The sequence below is a fragment of the Pinus tabuliformis genome, chromosome 9, assembly GCF_031772625.1.
Source record: "Pinus tabuliformis cultivar Carrire ecotype Pingquan chromosome 9, CPIR1, whole genome shotgun sequence".
Lineage (NCBI taxonomy): Eukaryota > Viridiplantae > Streptophyta > Pinopsida > Pinales > Pinaceae > Pinus > Pinus tabuliformis.
In genome coordinates this window covers 1,563,939,845-1,563,965,317 of record NC_142307.1, presented here as the reverse complement: position 1 = coordinate 1,563,965,317, position 25,473 = coordinate 1,563,939,845, and the positions used below count along the sequence as shown (strand labels likewise).

General features: G+C 42.6%; 1 protein-coding gene across 1 annotated transcript in view; it reads right to left on the bottom strand.

Annotated features, from left to right (window-relative positions):
* Positions 1-25,473, bottom strand: part of BUBR1 (BUB1-related (BUB1: budding uninhibited by benzymidazol 1)) — a 77,565-nt gene that overhangs the window by 5,592 nt on the left and 46,500 nt on the right. Inside the window, exons 5-9 of the mRNA XM_089439096.1 lie at positions 22,638-22,719; positions 22,469-22,541; positions 22,217-22,286; positions 21,510-21,693; positions 21,323-21,393 (exon numbers count right to left, since the gene is read on the bottom strand). Of these exons, the coding sequence (XP_089295222.1) occupies positions 21,323-21,393; positions 21,510-21,693; positions 22,217-22,286; positions 22,469-22,541; positions 22,638-22,719 (480 nt within the window). The remainder of the gene's footprint in view (positions 1-21,322; positions 21,394-21,509; positions 21,694-22,216; positions 22,287-22,468; positions 22,542-22,637; positions 22,720-25,473) is intronic.

Below are 25,473 nucleotides of genomic sequence, written 5' to 3'. Positions count from 1 at the left end.
TTTCTCCAAACGATTTCTGGGACTTGGAAATCTCATGTGCCTTAGCCTCTCCACCAATTTTCATGGCTAGAGCACATCTAATGCTACCAAAAATCAACACTCCCTTTTAGCGAGGAATGTGCTCTAGTAATCCTTCACCATAGAAACATCACACTGATCTTCCGCATCGGTACCTGTGCTGATTCTTGGCCTGCTGCCTCAAATCCTCTACACTGTTGCTTCCTGTACTGTTGCCTATGACACTACCACTACCACTGCTACATTCGTACTACAGCTCCCTCTCAACCTGTTGCATCATGCTACCCATAGCACTGCTCACTGTTGTACTGCAACTCAGTTACTGAGAAGTAAGTACCTGACTTCACCCACATACTGACATCTCAGTCAGTTTGGAGACCTCATCATGTTGAAGCTACCTCAGTTGGTATCATGTGCTCCCTCTGTTGCCACTGTGTTGCTGCAAACACCTTTGTGCCTCTCGCACCGCTACAACCTCCACTGCACTGCTACAGACTTTTGCACTCTAGCACTACCTTCTCACTCCATCACACCCTGCTCCACCCAACACCTGTCATCATGGTACTGTCGCTAAGGGCTCCTGTAGCCGGATGTGATCCATGAGTTTGAGTACCTCAAGGATCCTACCCCTGCATGTAGTCTTCCTGACTACAACTCTATGTCTCCCCACCTCTTCTCTAGAGGCGCATGAGCACTCATGGCACAATCGTCATCAGTGTCGACATCCTTTCCGCCTTTGCTGGAGCTGCCTTCGAATCAGAAGCTTCTCCCTTGCCTTTCTTCCTAGGGTACTGACATGCATAATGTCCCAACTCCCAACAGTTGAAGCACTTGACCTTGGAGATGTCCTTCTTCCTCTTCTGAACCCCTTGTCCCGCAGATGCTAGAGTCGCATCCTTGTTAAAATTGGAAACTAGGGCCAAACTCCATGTGGGTCATCTCATTTATGGCAGCTGATATTTTTCTTGGATTCCTCTCATCGAGAGGTGTAGGATTGATCTAACAATCATCCGATTCTGACAAGTATTTATGGAGATATGAATTTATTTGTATTTACTTGACAAATTGTCAAGGTTAGCCAGCAGCTAAACATGTGGCACACATGCTCAACATTTCATATAAATACAAGATAGGTTGAGGCATTATTCACTCATCTCATCTCTCACATTCTTCACTCTCCTTTGTTGATTGGGTTTACACACAAGGAGCAGCTCACACGTGGGAAGGAGGATGTAGAGGGACGCAAAAGCTGTAGATGGTATCTTTGACCAGTGTTGACCAGCGTGGACTTTCTAGGGCTGCAGTTTTGGTGTGGTTGTCTCTCCTAGGCAGGCCGCAAATTTTGGCACGCAAATCGAGGCATTCTGACCTCAGGTTTGACCAGCGTTGACTACCCTAATTGCTGGCAACAGGTTGACTTCAGTTGACTGCATTTGACTGAGTTTTTCGGACTATTTTTGGGCTGCCTCTTCTTGCTGTTGGAGGCCGAGTTGACTGGGATATTGACCAAGCAAATTGGAGGTCAATTCTATCTTGTTTGACCAGCTTTGACTTTGCTGGTTAGGGTTTGCTGCTGCTGTCATAAAATTACAGATTTATGTATTTGTACTATTTCTCTCTTTGTTGAACTATTGAAGATTATAGAAGAATTGATCAAAGGGTTTCCCCACATTGGGGTTTGTCCCTGGCTAGCCGCTACATCTGGTGTCTCTTGTCTTGGCTTGTTTTTGTCAATCTATTAATGTTCTATCAACATTTTACTTTATGTTAATGTGATTGCTAAATAATGGTTAATAAGAAGAATTTGAAGTAAACTGCTCTAAGCATAGAACATACCATAAATTAACATGGTATTAAAGTTGAGGTGAAGACAAAGCCCAAGCAAGAGCAAGAGCAAGAGCAATCACCGAAGACTGTTGGAAAAAGTCTATAGACTCCATGGGTTCCTCATCACACTTCCCCGCCGAAGATAAGCTCTGTGAGAAGTCTGACTATCACAGATGGAAGATGTCTCTCGATCTGACATTGGAAGAGCAGGAAGTGTTGGACCATGTGAGAGGCAGAATCATTGAGCCTCCATCAAATGCATCAGTTGCTGCAAGGAACAAGTGGACCAAGGGAGAAGTCAAAGCAAAGAAGATCATTCAGGACTCTATCGACAAGCGCCTAGTGGCCTACATTTCCGAGTTGAACACCTCCAAGGAAATCTACGATAGACTAGTAAGCCTGTTTAAAGTTAGTGATGCAAATCAAGTTTTGACCCTTGAGAATACGCTGAAGGAAATTAAGAAGGGCAAAGATGAAAATATGCAAGCCTACTTCTTAAGGATCACCGAGATCAAGAATGATCTCCTATCGATTGGGGAAGTCATTCCTGACAAGGAACTGACCATCACAACTCCTGGAGGGCTCCCATCCAAATGGTATGTATTCGGAACCACTCTTCTCAACAATAATGTAATTCCAGGATTTGAGGAACTGATGGCGAGATGCATTCAAGAAGAGACAAGGATGGAAGAGCAGGAAATGCCTGCATTTAGAGGCAATCCCGCTACTTTCTCCTCCCATGCTAAAAGGAGAAACAATTATGGGTCAAAATCTAAGGGAAAAGTCGGACCAAAAGGTGGAAGGAAAGGAAGATGTTTCATTTGCAACAAAATTGGCCACTATGCGAGGGAGTGTCCTGATAGAAAAGACACATCTCATGACGATGATCAAAATCACTACCGAGGCAATTCCAACAACAATCAAAGTAAGGGCAAGTTCAATGGCAAAGGAAAGAGTAATGTCGGAAATCAAGGAAGTGGTCAACCCTCCAAGAAGGCAAAAAACTCCAGGTATGAACCTAACGTTGTTAACAATAAGCAAGATTAATATTATTTGATATCGGCCCTCTCTACTACTCCTCTGGACTCATTGGGCAATTGGCTTATTGATGGTGGTGCCTCAAGGCACTTCACCAGAAGCTCTCTCTAATCTGACAGAAAAGGAGACCAACCTGGAAATAATTATCGAAGACAACTCTAAATATCCCGTGAAAGGCATAGGGAATGTTTCCCTTCAATTGAATCAGAGTAACACAATTCATTTGCAAGAAGTTCTATATGTACCTGATCTCAAGAAGAACCTGGTGTCCATTTCGGCAATGGAAGACAAAGGCTACAAGGTGGCCTTCATGGATGGCAAGGTACGTGTATGGAAAAAGAATTTTAAAGATGTTTTCACTCTTGGGTTTCGAGTTGACTCTTTGTATCAAGTCGGAGGAAGTCTGTTGGGTGTCATGTCTTGTGACACATCTCTTCAGTCCGAACTATGGCACCAGAAGTTTGCTCACCTTCATTATAAAGCTCTACCCGATGTGAGACAAATGCTGACAGGGATCCCCGAGTTTAAAGTAGAGCAAGAAGGTGTATGTTCGAGGTGTGTCGAAGGAAAAGTCAAAAGGGGACCATTCCCCTCAAGCCATAGCAAGAACTTGGGTATATTACAATTGATTCACTCCGACATATCTACTATGACACCTGTGAACTCCTTGGGAGGATATTTATATTACCTCGCTTCTACAAATGATTATTCTCGCAAGACTTGGATATACTTCTTGAAAAAGAAGGATGAAGTGTTCTCCTGGTTCCGTCACTTCAAAGCCTTGATCGAGAATCAAACTGAGAAGAAGATCAAGATCTTAAGGACTGATAATGGGACCGAGTATGAATCCAATCAGTTCCATGACTTTTGTAAGGAAGTTGGCATTAAGAGGGAGACCACAACACCATACACACCTGAGCATAATTGTGTGGCGGAAAGGAAGAATCGTACGATTATGCAAGTTGTTTGTTCCATGCTCCATGATCAAAGGCTTCCGAAGTTTCTATGGGCCGAAGCTGCAAATACCACCGTATATGTTCAAAATCGATGCCCTCATCAAGCATTGGATTCCAAGACTCCCGAAGAGATGTTCACTAGTAAGAAACCTAATGTATCTCATTTTAGAATTTTTGGAAGTCCTGTTTATTTTCATATGTCAAAAGAGAAAAGGAATAAATTGGGTGCATCTGGAAAGAAGGGAATCTTTGTGGGCTATAGTGAAATTACTAAGGGCTATAGAATCTATGTCGCTGGTCAAAGGGAAGTCGAAATTAGCCATGATGTCACCATTGACAAAAATATGGCTCTTAGCAAAGTTGACAATCTTCCTATACTAAAGAAATTTGGAGAAGCTGACACCAGCAAACTGGAGGAAAAGCAAGATGAAACAATGCCCGAAGTGGAAGAACCTATGGACCCTGTTGATCCCCCATCGCAAGAGCCTTCCTCTTCTAGGAAGAGGCCCTCATGGCTTGGGGGTGTTGAAATTTGGTACCGGAGGACAGGTGGTTCCCTAAGGCTTTGATCTTTGGCCTAGGGAAAAGTGTCCAAAAGAATTTAATTTTTCTCCTAAAGTAACTTTATAATTTTTTTATAAAGTTAAATCTAATTTGAAAGTGACTTTAAGTGATAAAGTTACTAAGTCTAATTTTAAAGTGACTTTATAAAGTCAATGAAAAATTAGAAAGGAAAAGTGACTTTGGAAATAAATGACTAAGTGGGTCTTTATTAAAGTGGGGTGAATTAAAAAATAGAAAGTGAGATTTAAATGAGCATTTAATCTCAGCCATTGATCTAAATCTATTTCAGCCATTGGATTTAGGGATCACCCAAAAGTCATTTAGGGTTGGGTTAAGGGAGGAAAAGGAGGAAAAGATCATTCATTCTTTCATGAGCAGATTGGGAGAAGGAGAGCAAGAGAGCAAGGGAGATTTCTGGACAAGGAGGAGAAAGAGGCAGCAGTTTGGCACATACACCAAGGCAGCACTTCAGCAAATCCGAACAGCATAAAGAACAAGCAGAAAAAGGCAGTTTTTGTGAGCAAAATAGTGGAAAAATTTATTTTTCAGCACGAATATCGAGGAGGCGATTTTCTGCACTTTTTCCGAGGGCTGTCCGTACAAGTCTGTACGGTCGTCCGTACAGTCCGTACAGTCCGTACGGTCCGTACATCTGTACGTCCGTACAGTCCGTACATCCGTACGGTCCGTACAGCTCTTACAGCATTTTTCAGATTGTCGTTTGGGCTGAAAACAGATAAGTTTTGCTTGCTGGAAAATTTCTGTTTTGCTGATTTTTTGCTGAAAAATTTTCTCTGTAAAAGGCATTTTCCAGAAATAAAGAAGAGCTCTCAAACTGGTTTTCCCCAAGAGTTGTAGGGGGTTTTTCCAGGGTCAAGTTGACCAAAAATCACTGAGTTTAAATGTGTTTTAATGGCTGTTTTAATTGCTGATTTTTTATTTCTGCAATTTCCAGCACTCTGAAAAATTTCCAGAATTTGTGTTTTCAGCAATATTTATTTTTTTCAGTCTGTTAAATGTATGGCTATGGGAATGGGCATTTAACTATATGGGAGAAATAAGGTGAAACTGAAAACCGGGGTGGGAAACAGAAAATTTTACATGGTATCAGAGCTTGAGTGCTGAAGGGCAGTTTGGGACAGCAAAAGAGAAAAAATACAGCTGCTGATTTTTCACTCAGAAAATTCCAGCAAGCTGATTTTTCATAAACAGCAGGTTTATCTTTACCACAGCAGTGCTATTTTTCAGTTTTAGGACAGCAAGATGTCATTGGGATTGAGGGTGGAGGATAGGTTGGATGGGCATACAAATTACAGCGTTTGGAAGGAGAGAATGCAGAGTATCTTTGAGGAGGCAGAAGTCTGGGATATCATGGTGCATACAGCACAGCACCCTGTTGTTGTGCCTACTGATGCTACTCAGTTGGCAGCTTATAATAGAAAGAACAACAAGGGTAAGAGGCTGATTTTAGACGGAATCAAAGACCATTGCATTCCTCATGTGAGAGGAAAGAGCAATGCCCATGAGATGTGGACAGCATTGTCCAATCTCTACCAGAGTACCAATGAGAACCGGAAGATGGTCCTGAAGGAGAAGCTGAAGAACATTAAGATGGGGAATGATAGTGCAGTTGGATATCTCACAAAGATTACCAATGTGAGAGATGAGTTGGCAGCGATTGGAGAGGCCATTCCATCCACTGAGTTGGTGCGTATTGCAGTGAATGGCCTCCCCCGTTCATGGTTGAACTTTGCTGATGGGGTTTGTGCACGTGAGACCCTTCCCACATGGGAGAGGTTTTGGGATGATTGTATTCAGACAGAGATCAGGAAAGTACAGCTTGGGGCAGCCAAGCCAGTTGAGCAGGATGAGGACGTAGCACTGGTGGCAGGAGGCAAGAAAGGCAAAGGGAAGAAGCAGGCTTCCACAAGCGGTGGTGGAGGCAAAGGCAAAGGTAAAAGTAAACAGGGTAACTCACAAAAGGACTATTCCAAAGTGAAGTGTTGGAATTGTCAGAAGATGGGACACTATGCAGTTGTGTGTCCGGAGAAGAAGAAGAAGAAGGGGAAGAACCAGGATGTGGCAGCTTCAGCTGAGATTGAGGACTTTGCAGGTCGTTTTGACCGGGAGTTTGCGTTCACTACATGTGAGTCCTCTAGTGCAGGATCACCTGCCACACAGGTTCAGAGGGAGCATGCTTTTCCCTCGATTAGCGGAGCATCTACAGGTATCTGGTATGTGGACAGTGGGGCTTCACGTCACATGACAGGAGTCCGGGAGTACTTCTCAGAGCTTTCAGAGAGTGGCACTGATATTGAGGTAGTACTCGGTGATGACAGAGTTGTTAGAGCAGTCGGGGTGGGGACAGTGACATTTCAGAGGGAGTCCAAACCTCCCTTGAAGGTGTCAGAGGTTCTTTATGTGCCAGGGATGAGGAAGAACCTCATATCCGTCTCAGCTTTGGAGGACAGAGGATATGAGGTACTGTTCAGGGAAGGACAGGTGTTGATGTATCCCAGGGGCTCTCCAGCTGATTCAGCTAGAGTGATAGGTGTACGCCATGCAAAGGTGTACAAGTTTGCATTCCAGCCCCCTTTGGCATTGAGCTGTAGTACCGACAGCAGAGCTAGCAGTTCTGAGCTGTGTGAGATTTGGCACCGCAGGATGGGACACATGTATCATGGAGCCTTGAGGACATTGCGGGAGATCACCACAGGTGTGCCAGATTTCAGTACTGATCACTTCGATACTTGCAGAGGTTGTGCGATGGGCAAGTTTGCCAAATCCCCTTTTCCCAGCAGTGACAGCAGAGCGACGGGGATACTTGATTTGATTCATTCCGATGTGAGCGGTCGGATGTCTCATGTTTCCTTGAGTGGATATGAGTACTATGTCTTATTCATTGATGATCACTCCAGGAGGACCTGGATTTATTTCTTGAAGACCAAGAGTGAGGTCTTCAAGCGATTTCAGGAGTTCAGAGCTCTTGTGGAGACTCAGACAGGTCGAAAGATCAAGTCCCTGAGGTCGGACAATGGAGGAGAGTACACCCTTGGAGAGTTTGTTGACTATTGTGCGGAGGCAGGCATTAGGAGGGAGTTCACTGTTCCTTACAACCCCCAGCAGAACGGGGTTGCGGAGAGGAAGAACAGATCCATCATAGGGGCTGCCAAAGCCATGTTACATGATCAGGGGTTGCCATTGTTCTTGTGGGCAGAGGCCTGCAACACAGCTGTTTACTTGCAGAACAGGAGTCCGCATCGTGCCTTGGGGCACATGACTCCGGAGGAGGCTTTCTCTGGGAAGAAGCCTGATCTTGGTCATCTTCATATCTTTGGATGCATTACATACTCCTATATACCCAAGGAGGAGAGGACCAAACTAGAGCCCACCGCAGAGAAGGGTATCTTTGTGGGCTACAGTGAGACCTCAAAGGCCTTTCGGATTTACATTCCTGCACAGAGGAAAGTTGTTGTCAGACGGGATGTGAAGTTCGAGGAGGACAGGGCCTTTAGGAGGTCACGGGAGTTAGAGTATCTGGATCAGCCAGACCCTCAGCAGCAGTTGAGTCAGTCGCAGGGATCCAGTGGGCAGGGATCAGGAGGATCCGGAGGTACATCTATGAGGATGTCAGGTCCATCAGTGAGCAGTGGCTCGCCGAGCCAGAGGGGTGGTGCTCCGGGCAGCATGCAGAGCAGTTCACAGAGCAGTTCACTAGGGAGTCCACTGATGGACAGTTCACACGGTACCTCAGCTTCTACAGGTTCAGGTGCAGGCAGGAGGACAGCAGACAGACAGTCAGGAGTTCAGGCTACTGATGATGATGAGGAGGAGGAGTTTCATTCTCCAGTGGAAGAAGTGCGCTCAGGGAAGAGGAAGCCCAAGTGGCTTCAGGACACCTTGAGAGATGCCACATCTGTTGCTGAGCCGAAGAGGCCGGTCAGAGAGAGTAGACCACCTGAGAGGTTTTGTAGTTATATGGCGATGGTTACCAGCATCCTTGACTCTGAGCCTTCTAGCTATGAGGAGGCAGCTAGCCAGCAGGTCTGGAGAGAGGCCATGCAGGAGGAGTATTCTTCTATCATGAAGAATGATGTTTGGGAGGTGGTGCCGAGGCCTGAGGGCAAATCCGTGGTTACTTCCAGATGGCTTTACAAGGTAAAGCATGCTGCAGATGGCAGCATTGAGAAATTCAAAGCAAGGTTTGTGGCTAGAGGGTTCTCCCAGGTAGAGGGAGTTGATTATGAGGAGACCTTCGCTCCCGTGGCTCGATATACTTCGATCCGCTCCATTATATCGATAGCAGCAGAGATGGGTTGGAAGATCCACCAGATGGATGTGAAGACCGCATTTCTCAATGGCTTCATACAGGAGGAGGTGTACATTGAGCAGCCACAGGGCTTTGAGGTGCATGGGAAGGAGTCCCATGTGTGCAGATTGAAGAAGGCCCTTTATGGCCTGAAGCAAGCTCCCAGAGCTTGGTACTCCAGGATAGATGCATACTTGCAGGGGATGGGTTTCACAAAGAGTGAGGCAGATCCGAACCTTTACTTTATTGTGATTGGTGAGGAGCCCCTCATTCTGGTGCTGTATGTGGATGACTTGATCATTACAGGTGCAGAGAGACTCATAGAGCACTGCAAGAGAGATCTTGCGGCGGAGTTTGAGATGAAGGACATCGGCTTGATGCATTACTTTTTGGGTTTGGAGGTGTGGCAGGAGGAGGGGCATTTCTTCCTGGGGCAGGGGAAGTATATTGTGGACATCCTTAGCAGATTCCACATGGAGGATTGTAGACCCATGTCGACACCGATGATCACCAACTGGAAGAAGCTTCATGCTTCGGATTCCGAGTTGGTGGATCCCACATTGTACAGGCAGCTGATTGGTTCCTTGATGTATTTGGTCAACACCAGACCAGATATCTGTTTTGCAGTCAACACGATGAGTCAGTTTATGTGTGAGCCTAGGAAGGTTCACTGGGTGGCTGCAAAACACATTTTGCGGTACTTGCAGGGGACAGTGGATTATGGTCTGGACTACAGGCAGGGAGATGGAGTGAGATTGGCAGGATACACTGATTCTGATTGGGCAGGTTGTGCTTCTGATAGGAAGAGCACTTCAGGGTGTTGTTTTGGGTTGGGTTCAGCAGTAGTGTCATGGTTCAGCCGGAAGCAGCAGTCAGTAGCACTGAGTTCAGCGGAAGCAGAGTATATGGCAGCCAGTCTAGCTAGTTGTGAGGCCATCTGGCTTCGCAAGATGTTGTTTGGCTTATTTGGTCAGCCTTTGAGACCTTCAGTGATTTACTGTGATAATCAGAGTTGCATTAAACTCACGGAGAATCCAGTATTTCATGACAGGTCAAAGCATATCGGGATCAGATATCATTTCATCAGAGACTATGTTCAGAAGGGAGCTGTGAAGCTTGAGTATATTTCCACTGATGAGCAGGTTGCAGATATTCTTACCAAAGCCTTACCACGGGGCAAGCATGTCTACTTCAGAGACAAGATGGGTGTGGTGAGGAACACCTTCCTCGGTAAGAGGGAGTGTTGAAATTTGGTACCGGAGGACAGGTGGTTCCCTAAGGCTTTGATCTTTGGCCTAGGGAAAAGTGTCCAAAAGAATTTAATTTTTCTCCTAAAGTAACTTTATAATTTTTTTATAAAGTTAAATCTAATTTGAAAGTGACTTTAAGTGATAAAGTTACTAAGTCTAATTTTAAAGTGACTTTATAAAGTCAATGAAAAATTAGAAAGGAAAAGTGACTTTGGAAATAAATGACTAAGTGGGTCTTTATTAAAGTGGGGTGAATTAAAAAATAGAAAGTGAGATTTAAATGAGCATTTAATCTCAGCCATTGATCTAAATCTATTTCAGCCATTGGATTTAGGGATCACCCAAAAGTCATTTAGGGTTGGGTTAAGGGAGGAAAAGGAGGAAAAGATCATTCATTCTTTCATGAGCAGATTGGGAGAAGGAGAGCAAGAGAGCAAGGGAGATTTCTGGACAAGGAGGAGAAAGAGGCAGCAGTTTGGCACACACACCAAGGCAGCACTTCAGCAAATCCGAACAGCATAAAGAACAAGCAGAAAAAGGCAGTTTTTGTGAGCAAAATAGTGGAAAAATTTATTTTTCAGCACGAATATCGAGGAGGCGATTTTCTGCACTTTTTCCGAGGGCTGTCCGTACAAGTCCGTACGGCCGTCCGTACAGTCCGTACGGTCCGTACATCCGTACGTCCGTACAGTCCGTACATCCGTACGGTCCGTACAGCTCTTACAGCATTTTTCAGATTGTCGTTTGGGCTGAAAACAGATAAGTTTTGCTTGCTGGAAAATTTCTGTTTTGCTGATTTTTTGCTGAAAAATTTTCTCTGTAAAAGGCATTTTCCAGAAATAAAGAAGAGCTCTCAAACTGGTTTTCCCCAAGAGTTGTAGGGGGTTTTTCCAGGGTCAAGTTGACCAAAAATCACTGAGTTTAAATGTGTTTTAATGGCTGTTTTAATTGCTGATTTTTTATTTCTGCAATTTCCAGCACTCTGAAAAATTTCCAGAATTTGTGTTTTCAGCAATATTTATTTTTTTCAGTCTGTTAAATGTATGGCTATGGGAATGGGCATTTAACTATATGGGAGAAATAAGGTGAAACTGAAAACCGGGGTGGGAAACAGAAAATTTTACAGGGGGGACACTTGATGATGCTAAAGGACACATTGCACCCAAAGAGACTTCCGGGAAAGTAAGAAGCCGACCAAGTATCATAGATACTTGACCATTATGAGCACAATCATTCAAAATGAACCCTCATCATTCACAGAAGCTGTGAAGCATCAAGTATGGAAGGATGCTATGATTGAGGAATACGAGTCCATCATGAAGAATGATGTCTGGGATGTGGTCCCCAGACCCCAAGACAAAACAGTTGTCACTTCGAAATGGCTTTACGAGATAAAGCATGGAGCTGATGGAAGTGCTGAAAAGTATAAAGCTTGTTTTGTCGCTCGTGGCTTCTCTCAAAAGGAAGGTATAGACTATGACGAGATATTTGCACCGGTTGCCCAATATACCACCATCCGCTCAATCATAGCCCTTGCTGCTTCACAAGGATGGAACCTACATCAGATGGATGTCAAGACCGCGTTCTTGCATGGTTCGATCAAAGAGGAAGTCTATGTGGAACAACCAGAAGGATTTGAGATTCATGATCGAGAATCTCACGTGTGCAGGTTGAAGAAAGCCCTCTATGCATTGAAGCAAGCACTCTGAGCTTGGTGTGAGAGGATCGATAGCTACTTGATGAAGTTGGGATTCATTAGGAGTGAAGCTGACCCTAACCTTTACTTTAAGGTTGAAGATGATAAACCTCTCATACTGGTGTTGTACATTGACAACCTCTTTCTGAGAGATGTAGACCCTCTCATTCAGAAATGAGAGAGGGAGTTGGCTTCCGAGTTTGAGATGAAAGACCTAGGACTGATGCACTATTTCCTAGGACTGGAAGTCTGGCAGAAGCCAGGGGAGATTTTCCTATCTGAAGGAAAATATGTGGTGAAGATATTGGAGAGATTCGGCATGGTGGACTGCAAGCCCGTGACTAACCCGGTGGAGCTTGACTTCAAGAAGTTAAGCGGTAGTGTTGTCGGACCTGTTTTGCAAAATGCTACCGAGTATCATCAACTCATCGGAGCATTGATGTTCTTGGTGAACTCCCTTCCAAATATATGTTTTGCAGTCAACATATGGTTGAACCTCACCACTCACATTGGATTGGTGCCAAGAATCTGTTGAGATATCTTCGTGGCACAATCACTCATTGGTTGAGATACACTGCTGGACATGTGAGACTACATGGATATACTGATGTTGATTGGGCAGGCAGTGTGGTGGACCGAAAGGGCACTTCCAAGCGATGTTTCTCTTTGGGATTTGCCTCGATATCCTGGATGAGCAGGAAGCGGAAGTCGGTGGCTTTGAGCACTGCGAGGCAGAGTACATTGTTGCGAGTATGGCCTCTTGTGAGGCTGTCTGGTTGCGGAAGCGCTTCATTGAGTTGTTTGGATTTACATTGGATACTACTGTGATCCTGTGTGACAACCAGAGTGGGATTCGTTTATTAGAGAATTTCGTATTTCATGATCGCTCCAAACATATCGATATTACCACTTTATCTGGGATATGGTACAGCGGGGAGAAATAAGGCTCCAACATATTGATACAGATGAGCAGGTCGCTGACATTCTGACGAAGCCCCTGGGAAAGGTCAAATTCTTGACTTTCCAAGTACAACTTGGAGTCGTTGAGAGACCCTCTTATGAGGGTCCTGCATGATGCATGCATTGAGCTTTGGGAGCTCCGGGGGGCATGGGGTACTTCTTGGAGCGACAAGCGACCATAGGGTGACTCACCCTCCCCTAGTGGTGCACTGTGCAGTGTGTACAGGGTGAAAGGTTCAGCCTTCCCCTGTGATACCCCATGGCAACTTTGGGAAAGGATGAGTGGTTCTCCTGTCGAGGCATCCTACCCATGCAGTCTAGGACTCATGGGAAGTACCCCTCTCATCTGGCCAATGAGCAAGGAAATGGAGTTAGGGACCATAATAGTAATATCGATGGACACATCGTTGTATCTACCATACTCCTTATGCTAGGATGACCTCCATTGGTCTGGGATCAATGAAACTGATCTGGGATCAGTATGAGTGGTTTGAGACACTCTCTTCTGGGACTGATATGGGATCAATAAGAGTGGTATGACACACTCTCTAGGACTGACTTTGGGTCAGTGGAGGATGGTATGATACATCCTCGATCATTTCTTCTTCTTCATAGTTCAGCAAAGCCGAGCAGTGCAGGGCAGTGCATTTGATGGCAGAGATAGTACCGACGGTCAGATGGATTAGCAAATGGAGTTCTCCCTAGTTGAGAGGAAGTGTTAAAATTGGCAACTAAGGCCAAACTCCATGTGGGTCATCTTATTTATGGCAGCTGATATTTTTCTTGGATTCCTCTCGTCGAGAGGTGTAGGATTGATCTAACGATCATTTGATTCCGACAACTATTTATGGAGATATGAATTTACTTGTATTTACTTGACAATTTATCAAGGTCGGCCAACAACTAAACATGTGGCACACATGCTCAACGTTTCATATAAATACAAAATAGGTTGAGGCATTATTCACTCATCTCATCTCTCACATTCTTCACTCTCCTTTGTTGATTGGGTTTACACACAAGGAGCAGCTCACACATGGGAAGGAAGACGCAGAAGGACAAGGAACGGGGACGCAGAAGGACGCAAAAAAGAGGACGCAGAAGCTGCAGATAGTATCTTTAATCAGCGTGGACTTTCTAGGGCTACGGTTTTGGTGTGGTTGTCTCTCCTAGGCAGGCCGCAAATTCTGGCACGCAAACCGAGGCATTCTGACCTCAGGTTTGACCAGCGTTGACTGCCCTAATTACTGGCAACAAGTTGACTTCAGTTGACTGCATTTGACTAAGTTTTTCAGAGTGCTTTTGGGCTGCCTCTTCTTGTTGTTGGAGGTCGAGTTGACTGGGATATTGACCAAGCAAATTGGGGGTCAATTCTATCTTGTTTGACCAGCTTTGACTTTGCTGGTTAGGGTTTGTTGTTGCTGTCATAAAATTACAGATTTATGTATTTGTACTATTTCTCTCTCTATTGAACCATTGAAGATCATAGAAGAATTGATCAAAGGGTTTCCCCACATTGGGGTTTGTCCCTGGCTAGCAACTACATCTAATAATGTCTCTTGTCTTGTTTTGTATCGATCTATTAATGTTCTATCAACATTTACTTTATGTTAATGTGATTGCTAAGCAGTGGCTAATAAGAAGAATTTGAAGTACACTACTATAAGCATAGAACATATCATAAATTAACAATCCTCCTCCTCTTTCTTGACTCGAACTCCCTTACCACTACTCCCCGCCTTGGTCAACCCCTTGATCTCTTCCTGTCGAAGAGTTGCCCACATCGCCTCCTAACTGGGGAGAGTCGCTCTGCCCAAAGATGATTTGGACAAACGTCTCCAAGTCCTCAGACACTGCATTCAGAGCAGTCCTAACCATAAACTTTGGATTCGGTGTAGACCCCACGGAAGTAAGTTGGTCGTGAATTCCTTGCAACCTGAGAAGGAAGTGATCTATCTCTTCTCCTTTCTACATTTGATATGACCTTAGTTGATTTTCCAATAACATATTCTGCTGCACGGAAGAGCCTTGGTACAAGGTGGTCAAGGTCTCCCACATTTCCCTTGATGTGTTCTCAGCAATATGTGGTATGACATGATCTTTGACCCCATCTAGGATCATGCATTACGCCTTCGCTTGGGCCTCCTCATACTTCACGTTTGCAATTGGGTCAATTGGGACAACAACTGTTTTCAAGGCATAGTCCTAGATACGATGTTTATGTAGGATTACTAGGATCCTAGCCTTCCAGATGAGAAAATTGGAAGCCCCATCCAATCTATCTGAATCCCTCAATCCGTTTATTGCCATCTCTGCTCCCCTTCTACACTCCCTCTGAGTCTTCACTTCCCTCCTGGAAATCCTTCTGCTAACTGCCGAATCACTCCTCTCCAATCCCCCTTTTCTGCATCCTCCTCCTCTTTCTTGAACTCCCTTACCTCTACTCCTTGCTTTAGTCAATCTCTTGATCTCTTCCTGTCGAAGAGTTGCCCACATCTCCTCCCAACTAGGGAGAGTCGCTTTGCCCAAGATGCTTTGGACAAACGTCTTCCAGTCCTCGGAGACTACATTCAGAGCAATCCTGACCATAAACACTGGATCCAGTGTAGACCCCAAGGAAGCAAGTTGGTTGTGAATTCCTTGCAACCTGAGAAGGGAATGATCTATCTCTTCTCATTTTTGTATCTGATATGACCTCAGTTGATTTTCCAATAACATGTTCCGCTTCACGAAAGAGCCCTGGTACAAGGTGGTCAGGGTCTCCCACATTTTCCTTGTGTTCTTCTCAGCAATATGTGGTATGACATGATCTTTGACCCCGTCTAGGATCATGCATTCCGCCTTCGCCTGGGCCTCCTCATACTTCTCATTTGCAGTCGGGTCAACTGGGACAAAAAATGATTTCAAGGCATAGTCCTTTATACGATGTTTATCCAGGATTATCAGGATCTTGGCCTTCTAGATGACAAAATTGGAAGCCCTGTCCAATCTGACCTGATCCCTCAATCCGTTTATTGCCATATCTGCTCCTCTTCTACACTCCCTCTGGGTCTTGACTTCCCTCCTAGAAATCCTTTTGCCAAATGTTGAATCACTCCTCTCCAATCCCCCTTTGCTAATGCAAATCGGATCTCGATTTCTTAGCTAGAAATCCGTTGAGGTAGTGCTTCCCTCTACCTTGGTTCCGTCTCCTTAGACACTTTTCTATACTGACAAAACCAGCGTCCCACCAGCTCCTCAAATCACAATCTGCATGGCTCCCTTAACCCCAGCAACTGAAGAACCTGAGCCCTTCAGGCTCTGCGCAATCACAGTGTAGGTTGAATCTGCTCCTCTCAGCCAACTGCGTCAATCCTTCCTGGCTAAGAACGATGACATGGCTCTGCATGAGCCTGTTCTACCCCTCTTTGCCTCTGTGCTGGCCCTAACCCTGACTCAGAATGCTGACGCAACCTCTGCACGAGCCTCTACGCACCCTCTTCTTGCCTCTTCAGCTCTGGAACAGCATTGTCTCTCAGGACACCTGCTTCTCTGCTACAAATTCTCAAATTTCTTCGGTTGGTGTCTTCAGTACTCTTTGATCTGCAATCACTTTGATATCATGTGAAAATTCCTGAATCTAACACATCAGAAACCCCTACTGCAATTTCTGGATTACTATCTCCTACTTTTTCTTTACATTAACAAGTTATTTAATTGCATAAATATTGAAGCAAACATAAATGCAACCTTCACGAATATACAGATCAACAACTGAAATAAATTGAGACAACACAAGGGACGCCATTATTTTTGGACAATCTGTTGGCATTATGATACAGGTGTTGTCCTTGATGGCAACTCACTCAAAGGTATGACACAAGTGTTGTCCTTGGTGGCAACTCACTCAGATGACAGATCATAGTGCAGTAGGTCAAGAGAGAGTTATACACAGGTTAACCTTGATGAAAGTGCATATACACGCAGATGAGCAGAACAAAAGGCGCATATACGTACACACGCAAGTTCACAGAAGGAAAGGCGCATACATGTTGGAAAACTAAGTTTTGGTCCGTGGTATTTGGTCCATGGTATTTTGGTCTTGATCCATGGTATTTGGTCCGAAGTGTTGACCCTAGGTATTGGATCCAAGGTATTGGTTCTACATGGTTTTGGACCATGGTATAGAGAAAGGCCTAAACCTATATAAGGAGAAGATCATTAGGCCAAGGGGTGTGCAAGTGTGCAAGGATGGAATATCTGATGAAGTGTGAGATCTAGTATGTTGGTTATGGGTTTGTGATGCTTAGCTTGATCTGAATCAAGGATGCACATATGCGGTTGATGATAGATGATGGATCGGGATCATGAGGCTTGGAATGAATTATCATTATGAGGTTTGATCATGGATAGACTAGATCTGAATTATTGACGCATGTTTTATTGTATGAATGTTATGATCTAGGTATGAGTGATGTCTGGAACAACTGCAAAGTTATGAGTAAATATTTGCAGATCTGTACGCGGGTTGTCTTTGGTAAAGGCACGTGTGTACGTCGGTTTGGTTCATCATAGTAGCGTATACATTATGAGATATGATATTTGAAGTTGCAGTTGGATCTGGTTATTGTTGCAGAGTTCTGTTGTCTATTCTGGTGACTGTGTTGTTGACAGGGTTTCAGTGTTTCAGTATTGGGTGATTCAGAGTTCAGTGATGCAGGTGTAGTTGATAGGTGTTTTGCAGTGGTGATTGATTTTGTGCTTCAATGTTGTTGATGGGTCCAGTATGAAAATTGGATGAAATGTGGCCTTTAGATTATTGTGTTGTGCTTCAGGAGAATCCAGTATGAAAATTTATGAAACGTGGTCCCTGGAGGAAGAAAGAAGGTTGTAGCCTTCAGTAGGCCGGCGCCTACGTACTGGTAAACATATCGGCCGGTACAAGAGCCAGGGGGTTGGAGCTCCCTTCCAGTAGCAGCTGGAAAACGAGTGAAGGTTGGAGCCTTCAGTAGGCCGATGCCTATGTACTAGTAAATGGATCAGCTAGTACAAGAGCTAAGGGGGTTGTAGCTCCCTTCCAATAGAAACTGGAAAACGAGAAAAGGTTGTAGCCTTTTGCAGGTAGAAGCCTGCGTACTGGTATAAGACTGCTCCAGTACAAAAATATTGTAAAAAGAAGTTTCTTATTAAAAGAAGATAGAGACGAATTGCAGCAGGTGGTTTTCACCCACATTGGGTTTCCACCTTATATCATGGTGTTCATGTGTGCTTCTTATGTGTGATGATCTGTTTTGTTTTACTGCACCTGTTTACTGTCTACATGGTTAATAATGTTCTGATGTACTCATCAGAGATCAACTAACTGAATCATAAATTTACTGGATATACGCTAGTTGCATTAAACACAGTTGCGTACACACGCAGGTTTCCTTAACTGAAGTAGCGTATATTAATCAGAGTATGAAAATGAAAAAGTGTTGGATTTGATAATACTGATTCACCCCCGCTCTCAGTATTATCTCCAACACAATCGTCTCTAGAAAAACCCAATTCGGGAAAACCAGTGCAGCATATATGAGGGTTTTATTATTAAGCAGATTTCTTAATACAACTAAGGTGCCAGAAATGGCTCACCCTTCAGAGAATATCTTTGACATAGTACCTCTTTCTGGAGACAGATATTCCAGCAAATCAGCAACCAGATGAACAATCCCACAATGACTCCGGTTATTCCTTGTGCTGGACAGTGAAAGCTGCTCCAAGCACTCCTCTGGAACTGTGTCACCCTCTCTGGGACTGCATCACCCTCTCCCGGCTAATCTACTCTCAGTCTGCCCCACAGAACCTCCTCAACACAGCCTCTTCATCCCAGTGTCAACCTCTACAGCCCTTTGCGCTGTCTGCGTCAACCTCTGTGACTTTCTACGACAGCCTCTGCATCATCTGTGGCTTCTGCATCCTCTACCCTGGCCTCCTTAGCCTCTGCGTCAGCCCTCCTAGGCTCTGTGCTGCCTCTCTGCTATGTATCCTTCATCCTCTTGTTGAACTGCCCCTCACTACAATTGATCACTTGCTCGATTTCCTCAGTAAACTTCACCCCAGAAAATCGAACTGACTAATCTCTCTTGGTGTGTCTCCAACTGACCCTCAACCCTCCTCTTATACTTTTCCTGTTGACAATTCAATGGATGAGATTAAGTCCCTAATCAACAGCTAAGATTAGATCTGGCTTGATCCTCGTTATTTAGAACTTTCTCACCCATTTATATTAATACACATTAATTTTTTAATTTTCCTAAGTTTACACTTAGGGTCTCATTAAAAATATTAATTATTTTAACACCTCCTCATCCAGGTGGAATTTCTCCAAACAATTTCTAGGTCTTGGAGATCTCATGTGCCTTAGCCTCTCCACCAATTTTCATGGCTAGAGCACATCCGATGCTACCAAAAATCAACATTGTGCATGTTCAGATCTGAAACTTGTCAAAAAAATTTGGGGTTTTGAGGCAGATCTAGGCATTGGAGGACAAGAGATAGCCTCAATCTTTTGTGTGCAAGGATCAAGCAACTAAATCAATTGTTTAAAGGTTCAAATCTGAGGTTTTCATATTAATTTCTAGGAACAATTCGAAGTAGAAATATGTTTAGTTTGAAACAGAAATTTATGGGCAAAAAAAAAATATTTAAAAAAAAAATGTGGGCTCCTTAGCTCTCTCAGCTTCTTCTCATGCTTGCCTACTGCAGCTCCATTCTCTTTCGTTTTTTTTCTTGATGCTCAGCCCTATCTCTTCCCTCTTCCCTCTACGTTTTTTTCCTTTATCCCTCATTCATTTGCTCTGCCTCTCGATCCTTGCTTTCTATATACCCTCGTTGCCTTGCTTCTCCCTCTCTTCCACATAACCTTTCTTCCTCAAATCCTCGCTCTCCATTGCCCTTGCTTTGCTTGCGAGTTGCTATTCCTTCGCGGCCTCCTCTCTATGCGTGAGCTCCTCTTCCGCAGCCATAATCTTTCCCTACACGTCCCTCATTCCTCCTCTTCCCTCTGCCTTGCAGCACCTTCTCCCTTTGCGCGTTGCCATTCCTCTGCAGCTTTTCCTCAGCTCGTGGCTCCTTCAACCTGCAAGCAACACTATACCACGCTCCCCGTCTGTCAACCTGCAAGCAACGCTATACCACACTCCTTGTTTGTCGACCTGCAAGCAACGCTATACCACACTCTCACTTTAACTCATTTAACCTAAAACGTATTTCGATTTAAATTTCCTTTAAAGTGGCATTTGGCCCTTTAAAAAATTTAAAATTGATTTCTTCATTAAACATTTGCAACATTAAATTTTTCTTTTAATGATTGCCCTTTTAAAAAACATTTTATTTTTTCACGAGATCATTTATCACATTAAATTTAATAAAGGTGTGACTAAATTCTTTTTTGGGGGTTTTTTGTGATAAGGGTTTTGGTGCTTTTAGTCTTCAAAAATAATTTGTGGTAAATTAAATTTTAAATTATCTCTAACTTTCACTATCAGAGGAAAAATAAATATTTTCTGGGTTGGATTTATTTAAGAAACCCGTTTAACTCCAGAATTTGTTTGAAGTGTTTATTCGGTTAGCATCTAAATTTCATGGTTTTTCTTCGTAATTAATTAGTGAAATTTAAGTGCTTATGCATTCATATTTATGTGTTTCAGGCTTCAGCTAAGTTTTATGAACATTGGCATTGGATTTTAAATATTTTAGCGCTTGATATCTATTGAGATAGCTCATTGTTTAATTAATTCTAAGTGTGGATTATTTACTTGAATTATTGGATATTTCTTGCATACTTAGTTTTGAGAATTTTCAAGTATTTGTGATCAAAAATTTTATTGAATACTCTATCGTGGACTTGTGGAAAATTGTATATCTTTTGTTTCCTAAATTGAGTATGTTGAGCATCTGCATAATTGGGATTTTCATTGAAACTTTCGTTTGAGTACTTAGTGTTTAGCTTAGAGTAAATTGTAACCTAAGTGCTCAAGTCTTTAACATCTTGTTTCATCTTGCATTTCATATAAGTTAGTCGATCATCCATCTAAAGCAGCATTTGTCATCTTAATTTTTGGTGAATCATTTATCTTGCAAGTCTTTTCTTTCTGAGCATTGTATTTAAAGGCACTGGTCTCATAACTTTAAATCTGGTTTGTCCAAATTTAATTGAATATCTTAAACATTCCTCAATTAATCTTGCTTGCATCTAATTTAGGTCAAGTTAATAAGATAGCTTTCAATTCAATGCATCTCCTAGAACTTGTTGGTTCCCAACAGGTTTTCCTTCATCGTCCATCTTTCACCTCTTAGGCACTAGCCCCCTTAGCTTGCCTAGGAGATAGCTAGAATCGAGTGGACAAAGTTTACAGTGACAGCCTTTGTCCTGAGCGTTGTGGCCCTTGGTGTACACTTCGGACGACAACAAGGCTATTTTTCCCTCCTCAGCCAATCAATTAGGAGAGGACATTACAGTTAACATGAAAAATGTTTGTCAAGATCTCAAAGGAAATATAAGGATTTTGCATGTTGAATTGGCTATCCTTGATAGGGGATATTACACATTAAGATGGCATCTCCCATCTAAGATCGCAGAAAAACATGCTTAAATCATAAGAAATTTCCAGGTCAATAGTGGGAAAGTATAAATTACAAATACAAAGGAGACAGGAATTAGAAAGCAAAACCATACAATTACCTGTTACAATCCTCATCAACAAATACTTCAAGAGTTGGGGCAGCATCTCTTACAGCACTTCTCTGTGGAATCTGCAAAAATAGTACACATTCATTCAGATTCTTAGAATACCATATTACAAACAAATCCACAAACTATTAAGGTTCAAATCCAAAAAAATTTAAACAGAGAAAATTAAATTTCGCACCTTGTTTGTATTCCACTTTGTCGGAATAGAGGTATTTTCTTTATTTCTCTCAGCTCGAGTACCAAGGGTCAGCCATGCCTGTTGTGAACCGTCTCTGGTCTCTGCCAGATTTCCTAAGGAAGTCGAAGGTCTTGAATGTAATTCAGTTGGATCACAATAGATACTGAGTTGCTTATTTTCGTCTCTGAAGATTCAAGCAATGAACTATTAAAGATCATTGCTTTGTAAAAGATACTATGAAACACTTGAATAGTTGTTTCTGAAATATCTTGAATGAGTAACATGCCAGGTTCCAAATTCCAACATCTATGAATATTTGTGAGATCATCAAAATGTATACAATAATACCTTAGGGATAAACTTCACCAAACTCTCAGATCCATGTACCGGACTTTAGAAGGTCAAAACGATTTCTAGATATATGGAGAATTAAAAACTCAGCAATGAGAAGTAACAACACACTCTAAAGTGAGGAGAAAAAAAGGACACTCTCTCAGAGCTCAAAGATTAAGGATGCTCAGTCCAGGCATACAAAAAGCTAAATCAAAAACAGAGACCGTCATTTCAGATGTTTGTTCAATAAACTACTGTCAAGCTATGAGTGTTGATAGTTATGAGTGTTAAGTTATACATGACCCTTAACTGTAGCTTTTATAGTTGAAAACACAAATCCACAATTCAATACACTTTTCAGATCAAACACTTGCCTCTTTGCCAATGGTTTCAATTTTCTCCTAGCATCTTGGACAGATTGCAGAGCCTGCCTTGCAGCTCCATCTTCAACATAAAATCCAATGTCAAACTCATCATCAAACAATATTCACAGACATTAATTGGCATATACAAATTTTCACATGAATATGTGACATCCCGATGCAAATATAGACACCTAATAATTCCGACAATAAATCACATCAAAAGGAGCACCATGACAACATAAAATCTGAGACATCAATGACCTGATGCTACGTTCATAATGGTCCCAAAGCTTCTCCATGACTCATGTTCTTCTCTGGGCTTTAAACTATCATCCTGCAAGTAAATAATTAACCAATTAAATCCTCATTCATTCAATTATTTGTGTGTTTGGTGTACAGAAATCCCAGTTATAGTGGCAAATACACATACTTCCTCTTTTTTTATGGCATTGATTGCACGTGCTTTAAAATTCCTGTGAGCATCTTTCAACTTCTCCAATGGCTGTGCCCTCCTAAAAAAGCAACGGCATATATTCTTAAAATAATGAACAAATGTAATCCCCCTAAAGAATTCTTGATCCGTACACTGAGAATGCATGATTGCCAATTCCAACTGTATTAATATTCATAAAAAAGCTCCTCAATACCCATATTACTTTAGGAAGAATGTCATTTGACAGGTGGCCATTTCGGAAATGCAAGGAAGAAGAATACACTTATTTAGCATTCTTGGATATTCAGAATATTTAAAATTAAAAGCAGACATCATTATTCATCTAAATTTATGGGCTATACAACCGAAAAATTCTATTGGAATACAGCATTAATAATTATGAAACTCTAACAGAAAAACTACCAGCATTATTCAAAAGAAATTTAAAAAGAAGTCTCAAACAAATACATGAGACAATAAGGAATGCCATGACGACAGAAACATGGTTTACAAAGAAACAAAGAAAAGAGGAATAATGCACAACAACCTCCCTAATCACCTTTCCCTATTATAGTTTATAAGTACATATTAGTATATTAATTCTCCTGCAAACATAGCACCCGGAAAACCACTAACCTAGCAGATTACAGATCTACTAAACGAATCCACAGCTATGTTCTTAACATGTACTACAACAACAACAACTAGATCCGATCCATTTGATCAAACCCTGCTTGGCTGAATGGGATCTCCTTCATGCCCCCTTCCTCGGACCCAAAGCACTAGAGTATCACTCTCCTCACTTAGATGCCTCCCTCAATCTTGTGTTGTTGTATAGTTTGTCTCCTCCCTCTCCTTATCCTTGCCTTTATAACTTTTCATTGAGCTAAATCCCTAAACCTAATCGCCAAAGTGATGGATGGTCGAGATTAGATCTTGCCTCACTTGAGATGAAGATCTTAGATTAAAATATAAATACTAAAGTAAATACATTACATTTTCTAAAGCTTATTTAGCTCAATTAGCAAACATAATAATTAGTTGTTTTTCCTAGGTTAAGCTTACGCTAAGTTACAAATGCAAGTAACTCACACTACAAGTGTCTAAAGTGATCATTGGCAATTTTTGCACGCCTAGACACTTATGCTTGTGCAGAAGTACTTGCCTGACCCACAAACAGCAACACTCCCTCTTAGTAATGGAGTTACTTCTACCCCCTGGAACTGCATTTGTTGCCATTGTTGCTCCCTCTAATTGAAATCCTTCCCCGCCACCTAGTCTGGAAACATCCTCCGAGTCTTGCTACCCTTGGCCTAGTCCCTAGAAGCCTCATGCTCCTAAACATCCTGTAATGTCATCACATACCAAGACACCTTGACAAATTTGAAGGAATCTTTCAACTGCTACTCCCCTACGGCACTTGAAGATTGACTCCCTCTAAGTTGCTCAAACTTTGGAGCTTTCCACTCCTTGTCCTCCATCATTAATATTCTTCTTATCGTTGCTCGAATAGGTTGGACCTTTAGCCTATGGTTGCTCTCTCTAACTTCAATGGCATTCCCCTCATCAAAGCTAGACCCATAGGCTTGATCAGGGACTTTACATCCTGTAATGCCACACAAAACCCCTTCTTCTCCATCATAGAGTCTAAGAGCAAACTCCACCTAGTTGAGGGATGGAGAAGCGAGGGATACTCCTAACTCAAGAGGTCAAAAGAAGGAAACTTCGAATGGATCTTTGGTTGCTCCTTTGAATCTGAGAGGTAGTTTTACGGGAAAAGTGTTCTCTACCCTAGATCTATTTCGAGTTGATCTCTCTAATGCTTTGAAAACGTGTGGCCTAATGTATGAACTAGTTTCAATAACATTAGGTCTTCTCCTAGAGGGGGAGGCTAAGGAGAAACCCGGGGTCACACCACCCTATTGTCTGGTGTGCTCTGGAACTCAACATGTCATTTGTTGCTCAAACATGATGGATCAATATGAAAGTATGAGGTAATCGGCAATCCTAAGGTGGGGCATGGTGTGCAAGAGCTGAGATCTGTGGTTGAGAGAGAGCTCCATCTTTGCAGATTATTCTATGATGAGCTAACCCTCACAATGATTACACATTCATGCGGTGTGATGACATATGGCTCCTGTGGTGGAATGCCCAAGAATTTATGGGCATATATAACATTGGGTTTCTATCTTGGCAATGTTGACATTGTACTCTAGAAGAGTGCTTCTCGTTTGAATACTCTTCTAGGTGGATTTAGCCCTTTGAATGAATAATGTTTGTGTTTTTCCTTAAGGAGAGCCTTATAAGAAGAACATATTTTTTTGGCAAATCAATCAAGTTTATAATCACTTCATGTAGCACTTCATTGATGCCCTCCTACTAGCACGTATTGAGGCATGGTTGCTTATTTTATTAATCGTATTACGGTTGTCCCCTTCTTTAAGGAGCTAGTGGATTACTTTTATAACTTGGCACATGGATTAATAATTGATTAAGTGGATTGAATTCTCATTCCATGGATCTAGTCATCAACACTTTATTTGAGGTTTGTTACACCTTCGAAGATGAGTTATGTGAACCCTTGGAGATGACACCCTAGCGAATTCTATTCTTTAGGGAATTTGTTTGGTCTCCCATGGACGTTGACCCTTTAATGAGTGGGAGCATTTTATTTTTTGAGGTTCTTTGGCACATATTCATGCATATGAGAGGGACATCTCACGTGGAGAGGTCGCACAAGCCACTTCTAGGAGTTTCGGTGTTTCACATGATTCACAACCTAGATAACACCCTAGATAGCGGAGATGTCCAGCTTGGGGAGGAAACATGTGGC